General features: G+C 28.6%; 1 protein-coding gene across 1 annotated transcript; it reads left to right on the top strand.

Moving 5' to 3' along the window:
- The first annotated feature begins 3,724 nt into the window (after positions 1 to 3,724).
- LOC113376864 (dyslexia-associated protein KIAA0319-like protein) lies at positions 3,725 to 11,721 on the top strand. The gene is made up of 15 exons (XM_026616942.1): positions 3,725 to 3,742; positions 3,843 to 4,070; positions 4,609 to 4,830; positions 4,992 to 5,512; positions 5,646 to 5,882; positions 5,956 to 6,117; positions 6,249 to 6,541; positions 6,619 to 6,847; positions 6,906 to 7,146; positions 7,216 to 7,403; positions 7,675 to 7,842; positions 7,916 to 8,041; positions 8,915 to 9,155; positions 9,246 to 9,398; positions 11,436 to 11,721. Exons 2-15 carry the CDS (start codon positions 3,920 to 3,922, stop codon positions 11,588 to 11,590), a joined length of 3,087 nt encoding a protein of 1,028 aa, XP_026472727.1. The 5' UTR covers positions 3,725 to 3,742; positions 3,843 to 3,919; the 3' UTR covers positions 11,591 to 11,721.
- The last annotated feature ends 1,068 nt before the right edge of the window (positions 11,722 to 12,789 follow it).

The raw sequence follows: 12,789 nt of genomic DNA, 5'->3' as shown, positions 1-12,789 counted from the left end.
ATAGTTTATGAATGGCTTGCAGAAAGAGCAATTTAACAAAAAAGTAGCAATTTTTGAGAGGGTCTAGGTACTAAATAAATTTATGACAAAGCTGTAATTTTTTCCACAGATTTTTTAATTTCACTCGATTCACCAAGCATGAAGCAGCATAATGCTAGACTAAAAATTTTCTAGAAATATTTTTTATCGCTAACAACGTTTGCCCCGGGTCAGCTAGTATATATATAATATATATATATATACATATATGTGTGTGTGTGTGTGTGTTAATATATTAATGTATATTATTAAAGCAAATATTATTAGCAAGTTGCTGATTAAAATGTGCTGTAGTGTTGATGAAAATTCTGATGTTTTAACATTTAATTACGTATTTTATGTAATAGAAAACGTTGATTGTACGAAAAATCTAGTGGTGTATGGAATCATGCCTTAAGGCAAATTGCTGGAACTTCCGATATCGTTATGGAACATTCGAGGAAAATTAAATATTTCAAACAGATTCCTAAAATACTGTAACTTATATATGTTTACAGAAAAGTAAATAAACAAAACTCAATCAAATTTAATATGAAGAACATTGTCTAATATTTATTAGAATTATATAATTAAATTAAAAAAGTTCAAATTATTTATTTCAAGTATATAAGTAAGCTTTAGAGCTTTAGCAAAAATTCAAATTAAAATTCGAATTATTTTCGATATAAGAAAGGTTTTCGAATTTGCAATCCAGTTATAGATTTTTGAAATTCTATAATCAAATATGTAGCAATCCAAACATTTATGTACTCATTCAAGTATTTATATAAAATATTTTTCTATTATTAATTATTGAGTCTTATGAGCTATTGTGCTCACTTCTTACGACATTGCTCTTTTTATAGATCAGAGGGCACCCAAACGGTTGTCCTCTCTATTACATAATTTTTATTTTGTATTATTATTTCTGTAATAATGATGATTTTTTTTCAATTTAGTCGTTGCTCTCTTCATTCGAAAACATATTGCCATCTATATTTTCAAGTAATTAGGCTGTCCGAGGCGGGTATCGAACCTGGAACCTCTGAAAAAAAATTACATGTAAATCAGTGGATAACTGTACTTCTAATTCCTCTTGTGCTCTATATTTTTGGAAATATATAATTTTATTTCCGTTGATTTGACCACGTTTGATCGATATAATATTTTGCATGTGCTTGATAACGTAATTTGTTGACGAATTAATTATAAAAATCATTATAAATGAATTCAATATTCTTTTCATATTTGATTTTGTTAAATAAAAATATTGCTTTTTGTTAAGCAAGATTATTTAACCTAGGGGCACGAATATGTTTTTAACATATATAATTAGAGAAAGTTAGTTAACATAATTAGAACGTGCTCTACAAAGAATGTTTTTATATATAATATTATTATTATTAAAATTACGTTTGTTTTGTCATTTCACTTTTGTCATTTTCTCTTCCACTAAAAATACGTCAATTTCAACACAATATTTTTTTTGTCAATATTATATCAATATTTCTCTATGGTATAGAAAATAAATATTTTGAGCACTTTAAAATAGCTTTCCATATAATTATTATAATTATCTTAATGTTTCTGTACTATTTCCAATATTACCATATAATCATTGCATAATAAATGTCAGAAAATGAATAAAAATCAATAAGTTATAAACATCAATAATGAAAAACTAATTATGATGTTAGATAAGACGCAATAAATTTATTGCATTTTTTCGTTTAAAATCCATCCTTGATACAGCCGCGTTTTCTGATAAGATAACTTGTTTTACGTAACATTGAGATCATAAAAATATTAGGAAAGTTGGAATAATTAAACATGAAACTGAACAGAAATGTAAATAAATCAGCTAAATAATTCTTATTATTTTTATTTGAATTACAATCTGTCTCTTATTATACTATGACATTCAGTAATTATTTTGTTAATTTAACAGAAGGCTATTAGAAGGCAGTAGTAGTTGCCCTTGCTAGTTGCGATTTGTTTTTATACATAACTAGTAACTTTGACTTAATTATTTTTTCGGCAATGCCCATGAAGGCAATTTTTTATCTCAAGTAAATCGGAAGTAAAATTTTGATATCACTACTGCTTGATATCAAGATGGCCAAGGTCGGTATCGCACTCGAAACCAGTGATAGATTTTAAACGAAATTTGAATGTTATTTTTTGGTTTGGGAAAATAAAAAAACTACTGGTGCAAAGGCAAATATTGCTAGTACTTCCTGTACAAGAAATTATTTTTTTTTTAATTTTGAAAAAAATCTATTTTTGAGAACTTGTACATTTTTGACAAAAATTGATTTTTTTGGAAAAAAGACTTTTGAAATATCGAAGCGCGTAAGCGCCGTGTCGCCGTCTAACGGACAAACGATATTACGGAACCCATAGAAATATAAACAAAATTTATACATATTATTAAAATCTCTATAAAATATCTGATTATTTGATATGCTTATGTCTAATGATCATTTTACCGCCAAAAGGCATTTTTTCACGTTTTTTACTAGATCTCTGAAACTGCTAGACCTGCTTTCCCAAGTCAGTTCTTTATCTTGTCAATACAAAAAATGTTTTTTGAATTTTAAAATCGGACGCCCCGTTCCCTTAAAAACTGGGTTACGGTTTTTGGCACTTTTTGCCCGTATTTTCGAAATGGCTAAACCAGTCTTTACCAAAAACTAATCATCACATCTCCTTATCAATAAGAATCGAATGTTTTTTGAATAATTGAAATCTGTTGAACCGTGTTCCCGAAATCGTCGACGAAAATTTGTATCCGCACACACATATAAAATTTTTTAGCACGTTTTCAAACGTGCTGATTAGTTTTTGGCAAAGGCAAGTTTAACCCTTTCGAATGTACGGGGCAAAAAGTGCCAAAAATGGCTTTTGAGAGAACAGAACATCCGATTTGAATGATTCAAAAAACATTTTATTTATATTGACGAAATGAAAAAGTGGTTAAATTTTTGGTAAAGCAGGTTCAGCGATTTCGGAAACTCAATAAAAAAGTAAGAAAAAGCCATATGACGGTTAAAAATGATTATTAAACATATGCATATCAAATTATTAGATATTTCGAATTTGGTTTGTATTTGTATGGGTTCCGTACCAATGTTTATCCGCTAGACTATTACGCGACGCTTACGCGCTTAGATATGTTCTCTCTAAAACAGTCACGCAGCGCGATTGCTTTGAAAAAAGTTGAATTTTAAAAACAAATCAAAATTCAGAATATAAAAAAAAACAAATCTTTCAAAAAAGTCAATTTTTTCAAAAAATTTGAAATTTTCAAAATCTAATTTTTCAAAGTTTTCAAAAAAAAAATTCAAAAAATTTTTTTTAAAAAAATAATTTTTGGTACTGGAAGTTCCAACAATTTGCTTCGAGGCACATCGTCATGCACCGCTAGTTTGACAATGATATAATGCCGAAAATATAATTTATTATTGCAATTTACTCTTAATTAATTATTATTGGAGTCTTATTTGAATCAACTTTAATTCTAGTAAGACTCCAGAAAATTCTCACGTATTTCTTTTCATTTACCGCGCTCGAGAGAAAGATGGCAGCACCATCTTCTTTGCCAGCTGTTGATTGTATAGGAAAATGCGTGGAAAATGACATATGATTCAAGATGGCTAAATAATTTTTTTCAAATTAGTGTAGGTACAATTTCAAAATTTCCAATGCAGAAACAAATAAAATTGTGAGTTCACAAATTCATTTTATGTTTCATGAACTATCACTATGTTTTGATGTTCATCACTGGATCCCTTTTTTTTTAATCCTTTCTCGTAACAATATAGATAAGAAACCATCTGTCAGAGTTAAAAATATAATTAATTTATATGTGGAAACGGTTTCATTTGCAGTATTTAGAAACATGGTGGACAATAATATAAAGAGCTGGACAATAAATATTATCTTGATAGTCTTTTTTACATATATAAGTTGTGATAATGTAAATAATGGAGATATTTTGGAAAGATGCCCGCGGATTTATCCGCGAGTTTTCAATGGATTTGCGCCCATCGGTAAATATGAGATTAATTAAATGACAGTGTGTATTTCGTTTCAAATTAATATCTTTGGTAGATATTATTTCAAAATATTTAAATTAGTTTAGGTTATGAACTTCATTTCTTGTCTGTTGAATTTTGAAATGATTATTCTATTTATTATTAACTTCTTACATTAAAGAGCAAATACTAAAAACAAGTATAATATTCTAAAATTTTGCAATTTCTATAAATTGCAGAGTTAATATAGATATTGGTAAATTCTATGTTATAGGTTTATTTTTTCACAATTTATATAAAAAATGTATATGTTATTATTTAATTATATGTGCAAAAATGTATATCATAAATTATATAAATTATTTTCATAAATTGCGCTAAATATAAGTTTAAATTTTTTGAGTTTGCAATTATTAATTTGTATGATTTAATATAAATAAGTCAATTATATATGTGTTTTAATAGGGCTCTACTTATTTATTGTTATACATATTCTTTCTAATGTTTTTGTAATTTTTATATTCAGATATTGATTTATTATTTCTAAATTCAGGAAATTATAGTGCTGGGAATTTTTCTGAATATAAGCCTTCAAAAGACATAGATCAATGTGTAGCTTCTTGTTGTCTAGCCGATAAGTGCCATGTAGCTCTACAACACAATACAACTTGTTATCATATATCATGTGCAACAAATCAACTTTGTTTGCCTTTATACAGAGAATCACAAGCATCAATTACAAAAATGGTTTTGGTTAATACTATATCTGATGATGGTATGTATAAAATTATAGTAGAAATATAACTATCTATAATCATATTTTAAATAATCATTATATTATTTAATAAATCTGTTTTGCCTTTCAACACACAAACATTCTTCACTTTTGCAATAGGTTAAATAAATCGTATATAATTCATTTGGTTATTGTTGTAGATTATACATGGAAAAAGATAATAGCAGAATCAAATTTAAATGATAACATAGAACTGGTTGATCACTACAGTGATGATGAGCTTGACAACACTGATCATCAAAATAGATACAGAAATAAATTTAAATATTCATACAATGATGAAATACTAAATCCTTACATTTCTAAACCTTCAGATAGATACTTTGATAATTTACAATATACTCGTTTTGATGAACAATATCCTAGTGATGATATGATTATGGAAGGTTCGATGTTGTCTAAAGTAACTGTAAAACCTTGTGAAGTAGGAATTGTAGTAGATTGTCCTAGGAATGAAGATTGTTATCCCATTCAACCAAAATCTAGATCAGGTATCTGTAATTGCATTAATGGTTATGTGAGGCGAGATTCTGGAGTATGCGAAATTGATAATGATAGAGTTTCTACAAGCAATGAAATAAAAACAATTTCAACAAATTTGCAGATGACTAATAGCAATAATAACTCAATAGCTCCAAATACACCTTCTACAACATCAAAGGTATTTGTTAATTTGATGTTATGTTGTACATACTTAAGCCTGCAAATTATTTAACAGTTTATTTAAAATTTATGTTTATATAATTTGAATGTATTATATAGAACTTGGCTCATGTTTAAATAAAATATTACAGCCAGAATTAGCACAGAAGACCTTGAAAGTTTCTGTGATGAACAAAGAAGTACGTCTTCCTGAAAATGAAGTTACGCTCTCTGCTTATACTATTCCGAATGTGAATTCAGACAAAACATATGAATTTACTTGGACTTTAGTTTCTCAACCTGAAAGAGGAAATATTGGTACTATGACAGAACAGACTGGTGGGACAATTAAACTTTCTCAATTGACCGAAGGACTATATAGATTTAAAGTGAGACGAAATTTGAATTGTTTTAAACTATTTTTAATTATTTATTAATGTATTTATATTATAAATTTTATAGGTGTCTGTAAAAGGAGATGGTGCTTATGGAGAAGCATTTGCAAATGTTACTGTTTTACCAAAGAACAGAATAAATAAAGCACCTATAGTAATAATTACCCCAACTAGTCAAACTGTAAAACTTCCAAATACTGGTGCAGTTTTGGATGGAAGCACCAGCTTTGTATGTATTTAAACTTTTGCATAAATTTAGTAAACTACAAAAAATAAACTCTACTTTAATTATTTAGAACCTAAATTACTTATTACTTTCATATTTGGTTTCAATTATTTGTCAATGCGTATTTTTTTTAGGATGATGATGGTATTGTACGTTGGCATTGGGAGCTCCAACAAGGTCCATTAGGTTACCAACCCAATTTACCCGAAACCCCAACTTTACAATTATCAGATTTAACATTACCAGGAAATTACACTTTTAAATTAACTGTAGAAGATACGGATCATGTTCTAAATTCTACAACTGGTAACATTACTGTAATTAAAGGAATTGATTACCCTCCAAGTGCAATTGCTGGTGAAGATGTTATAATATATTTACCACACAATAATTTAACTTTGAATGGAAATTTAAGTACAGATGACAGGTATAATAAAATTTATAATATATAACGGAAAAATTCAATATTTGTTTTATTTACTACAATACTTTTTTGGCTTGCAGGGAAATTGTTACTTGGCAGTGGACTAAAGCCAGCTCTGATCAGTCTAAAGCTGTTGACATGCAGGATACCAGAACACCTTATTTGAAGTTATCAAACTTAGAAGAAGGAATGTATACTTTTGTTCTCAAAGTAACTGACTCTAGTGATCAATCTAGTGAAGCTGAAGTACACGTTTTTGTGAAACCACCAAGTAATAAACCGCCAGAGGCAAATGCTGGAAATGATCAGGTATATTTAAGTTTACTTTATTAGTACATGCATATATAATACATTTTAAAATTTTTAGTCAGTTATCCTTCCACAAACATGGAGTGTACTCAATGGAACTTTATCAAAAGATGATGATAAAATTGTACGTTATGAATGGTCCCAAGTTTCTGGCCCTTCTAACAGCATTATTTTAAAAAATAATGAATCATTGGCCAATGCCACTAGTTTAACAATTGGTACATATATTATGCAACTAACTGTGACTGACAATAGTGGTAATAAAGCGAGTGATACAATGACAGTAACAGTTTTACAAAGTATGCTTTAAATTTATGTATTAATAATTTTTTGTAAGAAACAATATTGATATTGTTATATATTTTTAGCTCAAAATAGTAGACCTGTGGCAAATGCTGGTGGAGACCAGAGTTTAACACTGCCCTTGAATTATCTAATTTTAAATGGTTCTAATTCACATGATGATTTGAAAATTACTAATTGGACTTGGAGTAGAGACGGTGCGTCTCTTGCTGCTGGAAGAATTTTAGAAGGGATGAACAGCTCCATTCTTAAGGTAAAATATTTCAAATTGTAAGTTAGAAAAACTTGTATTTAATATCTTCATTTATCAACTGACTACCATTTTATTCAATAAAATCTTAATATTTTTATTTTTATTCTTTGTGCATTGCTAATTTTAATAGAACAACTCAAGAAAAAAATTTGATAAGATAATAAAATAAAAATAGAAAATTTAACTGTAAATCTTATTGTTATCATTATTTAATTTTAAAATTGGTTCACTATAGTAGTGTGATTACAATTCATATATTTTATGATTGCAGTTAACTGACTTAGTGGCTGGGAGATATGTATTCAAGCTAAAGGTCACAGATGCGCAAGGTTTATCAAGTGAAGATGCAGTTAGTGTTATAATACATCCCGATCCTCTAAGCTTACATTTAGTGCAACTGACCCTAAATGCTGACGCTGGAATGCTTACTGAATCACAGGTAACTAATATGGGTTTGCTAAGAGTACATATTTTTCAGTTATCTAATGTAATTTAATTTTTAATAACTTAAGGTGAAAGCATTTGAACAAAAACTTCAACTATTACTTGGAGTGGACACCAGTCTCCATATCCGAGATCTTACACAAGAATTGCATACAGGACGAACTATCTTGCTATTTTATGTTGAAAAAAATGATGTAAGTACCATTGCATTAGAATATATCGACTGTTACGTTGTGATATATAATGGAATGTCTGTGGCATTCCCTGCGCATTCCAATTTATTTAATTATAATAGAGAGTTTTTGTAAATCAAAGTTTACTGATTTTGCAAATCATACCTGTCATCACATTTTTCCATAAAGTTCATATATTAACTATCAGTTGTACTACAATGGATATTTATTGTAAATGATGATGTAATTTGAGTTCATAGTTTTTGGTAATATTACTATTTTAACATTACAAACATTACAAGTAACTGTCATATTAACATTCTATTTAATAATAACAAATGGTATAATTTATTGTGTGAGAGGATCATAAATCAATGATTTTTTTTCCCTCCTTTGTTTATTATTTCCTTTACCATTTTTTACGATTAATCACTTTTTATTTACTTTTATGCATTTTCCTTTCAAAACTTCTACTTCCTTACTTCCTGGTGCTGTGCTTTGTTTTTCAGTTTCCTGTATGTTTTATCCTCGCATGAGTCATCAGTCATCTGTATTCTACATCCCAATCCTTTCAGTCCTTCTATTTTACCTGAGACGACGTCATGTAGGAGGCACTCTTTTGCAGAAAGAGTCTGATCCAGGTTCGTTTTCTTTTAATGATCATGCTCTTTAGAATTTTATCTTCGCCAACTCTTCTCAGCACTTTGTTATCTTATCAGTTTATTTTATATTCTATTTTTGCCTCCAGCACCACATTTCAAAATTTGCCAGATAGTTTTTGTTGGTCTTTCTTAAAGTTCATGCCTCTAATAATATTTCATAATTATAAATTCATAGTTATTTACGGCACCTGAATATTTTTTTTATAATTTTTCTCTCATTTTTATCTTTCAGACGGTAACTCGCAAATCATCAATAATGCCTGGCCCTGCAGTTGTGGCTATGCTGAAGAATCGTTTTAGACAAGACACTGGTCTGTTAGAGATATCAGTGATTCAGATTCGTACCTTGATATGCCAAAATTCTTGCTCCGGGCACGGAGTTTGTGATCCAGACACCAGAACCTGCTTATGTGAAGCATTTTGGATGGAAGATTATTTTGCTAAATATTTTAGAGGAAGCGAAAGCAATTGCGGTAAATATAGTGAAATATTTTCTAATAGTAACTTAATAATAACAAACATGAGTATATATATTATTATTTTAACTGTTAAATTTATTTCAGATTGGTCCATACTGTATGTTGTTCTTAGCATATTTATAGTTACAGTTTGTGTGGTTGGAGGTCTAGCCTGTCTTTGCCATAAACTATGTTTGAGTAGACCAGGCGCTAACAAAAAATATAAACTGATAGGTGATAAGGATGAAACGCCAAATTGTGAGTTTTTACTAATGTTTTATTATTGTTTTTCGATATCTTCAATCTGATATATTCAAAAATCTCTCGTAATATGATAGATTATAAATTTTTACATTCAAACTTATATTTATAAATTTTTTAAACATTACATTCAAACTTTTATTATAACTTTTTTGTTATTGACATGTCTAACCTTATAACCAATTGTAAATTTTTACAAGAATTTTTTCTTTTTTGAAATCTTTAAACCAATATATACAAAAATCTCTTGTATTGTGTTAATTTATAAATTTCTACATTCAATACAAATATAATTATTTGTTAGACTATAATTGACATGCATGTTTTTAAATAGTTTGTGCACCCAAATTTGCTACTTTGCTATTTTTCCAATTTGATACTTATTATTATGAGCAATACTGAACAACATTGTTGCCTGGGATTTTTTTTTTTTTAATAGTAAGTCGGAAGAGCAGAAAATACGATTTGCTAATTTAACGTTTTCTTGACCCAATTAGTTTGACTTCAATAGTGGAAAAAGTATATGTGTATTGTTGTGAAATTTTGTATGCAAAGCGGTTTTTGTGTGTTCAAGCTGCACTGATTTGATCAATTTGATGACACTGGATTAAGATTTTTCTCATTGGTTACTTTTGCGCGATGATCGGCCGGGCCGTTTCTTATTATTGGTCGTCGTGATTGGTTTTATCTATTATGTTCACATAAATGCAAAAGTCAACGTTTTTACCAACAATCCTGAACTGATTTTGTAAACCCATAAACTTTTTACCAGATATCAGTTGAGAAACTTTCTGATTGATTTCTGATATTTTTTCAATACTTGAAAAATATTGTTTTGACGATTTTAATAAAACATTGCACACTGATCGAGTTTATGGTTATCCTGAAATAATATAGAACTACAAAAAATGCTTAGGACATACACTATGTAAGTCTTAATTTGGCAAATCTATACCCAAGTGATATTCATGCATGTGATAAATGCAATTATTACAATTGCAGATAATGTAAATTTGTTTGAAAGATATCAAGGGAAATACACACTTTGATTAGTGAAAATCGAAAATTTTATTTTCGAAACAAACGGTTGAAGATTATATAGGCTATTTTTATTGCATATTGAGAAGTTCATGCAACGTGCTTTATCATCATTAATTGCATCAAACGGTTTTTGTCTTCACGTTGGTCATAGTTACTCCTCAATTCAATCATTAATTCAAAACTTCAAATTAGCATTGAGACTATTTCTGTAAATTTTACCAGATGTTTTTATGTGTAGCAATAAAAATATTTATGAACCTTTATTTAACTTCCCGTAGGGTACGTTATAGTAATCGAAAAAATCGAAAATGAAAATATTTATATATCTTTACGTTTTAAAGGTTTCTGAATATTTTGGAATACTTAAGAAAAAATGAATGTATTTGTGTGTGTTTGTGTGCGTGTGTGAGTGTGTATGTATGTGTGCGGATACAAATTTTCGTCGACGATTTCGGGAACACCGATCAACCGATTTGAATAATTCAAAAAACATTCGATTCGTATTGATAAGATGACGTGCTGATTAGTTTTTTGCGAAGGCAAATCTAGCTGTTCCGAAGATACGGAGCAAAAAGTGCCAAAAACTGTAACTCATTTTTAAGAGAACGGAGCGTCCGATTTTAATAATTCAAAAAACATTTTACTTCTATAGACAAGATGAAGAACTGAATAAAATTTTGGGAAGGCAGGTCTAGCGGTTATGGACTTTCAATAAAAATAAGTTAAAAATGTCATTTTGCGGTCAAAAATGTTAATTGGACATATGTACATCAAATTATCAGATATTTTATAGAGATTTTATATGTGTACACATTTTGTGTAATTTTTTTTGAGTTCCGTACCAAGATCTTTAATTACGGTGCGGGAAGTTCCAGCAATTTGGCTTAAGGCACGATGCCATGCACCCAACTAGTTTTTTTTATCTTTATTTACAATTTATAACCTTTATTTATAATCCTTTATATACATAAAATTAAAATTATAATTCAACAGTCTCAAGAATGATATCGCAATCGGATAGTGACACCGAGTCAGATGTTTTGTTCGAAAGTCGAACGAAAAACGGACGTTTGAGCAATGGTGATACTAGCAGAAATGGAAATCAAAAAAATGGATTCATTAAAATGGGCAGAAGAATCAAAACTTGAAGTGCAGAGCATTGAAAAAAGAGATGTCAGCTGGTGCAGAGACTGTTTCCACTTTTGAATCAGTTAAGTACATATTGAGAAGTTTTTCGTGCATTCAGTTTGTGAGGAAGTCAAATTGGAAAATATTAATGATTTTCTTACAATTTAACCAAATTCACGAAATCTGATAACAAGTTCAGCAAAATGTTCCGTCTCGAAAACTGTTCAAAATTTAGCCATGATGCTAGAAGTAGTTTGCAAGGTAATCTTTATCTAAATTTTACTTAAATCAAAATTATTAGTAATATAAATGAAGTTTATGATATGATACATCATATTATATTATAAATTTTATTAATTACTGTATGAAAATATTAATTTATTAACTTTATTGATTTCTAAAACAAATTTAATATATGCGATTTATTTTAGTGATTATTACTTTTAGGGTTATTTTACAACAACAAAACTGTTTCTAGATAAATAAATATTAATATATGCATGTAGGGTGTTCCAGAACTCAAAGTCAAGCCGAAACGGGATGATAGTAATGATTGAACTATTGAAAAAAAAGCCGTCAGTATTGAAAAAAATAGAAAAAAAATCTTCGCATGCAGTTTGAAAATTGTGGTATTTGAATTGATTGTGATTGAAATGCATTAGAAATTTTTGTGCTATTCTGAGGTTTCAACTGTTTTGCTTGTATTTTTCAGTATGCAAATAACAAGTACAATTTTGGAATACTTATTAAATGCGCGAACTTTTAATGGAACTTTCCTAGACATATTATTATATTAGTACACCATTTTTAAAGGATTGCCCTCAAAGTCGATTAACTTTCAACATTATAAATTCATATTTTAACAAATTCTGGGACAATTGTGTCATGATTATAGACTGTAGTCTTAGAAATGTTATTTATGGTTATGGTTTTCATGTTTGCATGATCAAAAATAATAAAAATATTAATAAATTATCGAAAATGGTTACAGTTTGACTTAAGCTCAGTTTTAGGTTTTAGGTTTTACTTAATTGCATATAATTTTCAAATTGCATATGATAGATTTTTTTCTGTGTTTCACATGACTGGTTCTGAGACACTTGTATATGTGTATATATATACAGATATTATAAATGAAATCATTGGACACATATTTCAGAACTTTGAGAAACAAATTTTTTACGTAAATATTCGTGATTGAAATATGGATAATTCGCTC

This window comes from Ctenocephalides felis, unplaced genomic scaffold (assembly GCF_003426905.1).
Source record: "Ctenocephalides felis isolate EL2017-DRISC unplaced genomic scaffold, ASM342690v1 CF-g0.4_SCAFFOLD_01886, whole genome shotgun sequence".
NCBI classification, from domain to species: Eukaryota; Metazoa; Arthropoda; class Insecta; order Siphonaptera; family Pulicidae; genus Ctenocephalides; species Ctenocephalides felis.
The sequence above is the reverse complement of the archived record's forward strand: the minus strand, read 5'-3'. Positions and strand labels throughout refer to the sequence as shown.

Coding starts and splice junctions, on each gene's coding strand:
- LOC113376864 (XM_026616942.1), top strand. CDS start 3,920: ATGGTGGACAATAATATAAAGAGCTGGACAATAAATATTATCTTGATA. Junction 8,042..8,914: donor TTTATGTTGAAAAAAATGAT/GTAAGTACCATT, acceptor TTTATCTTTCAG/ACGGTAACTCGCAAATCATC. Junction 9,156..9,245: donor AGGAAGCGAAAGCAATTGCG/GTAAATATAGTG, acceptor AATTTATTTCAG/ATTGGTCCATACTGTATGTT.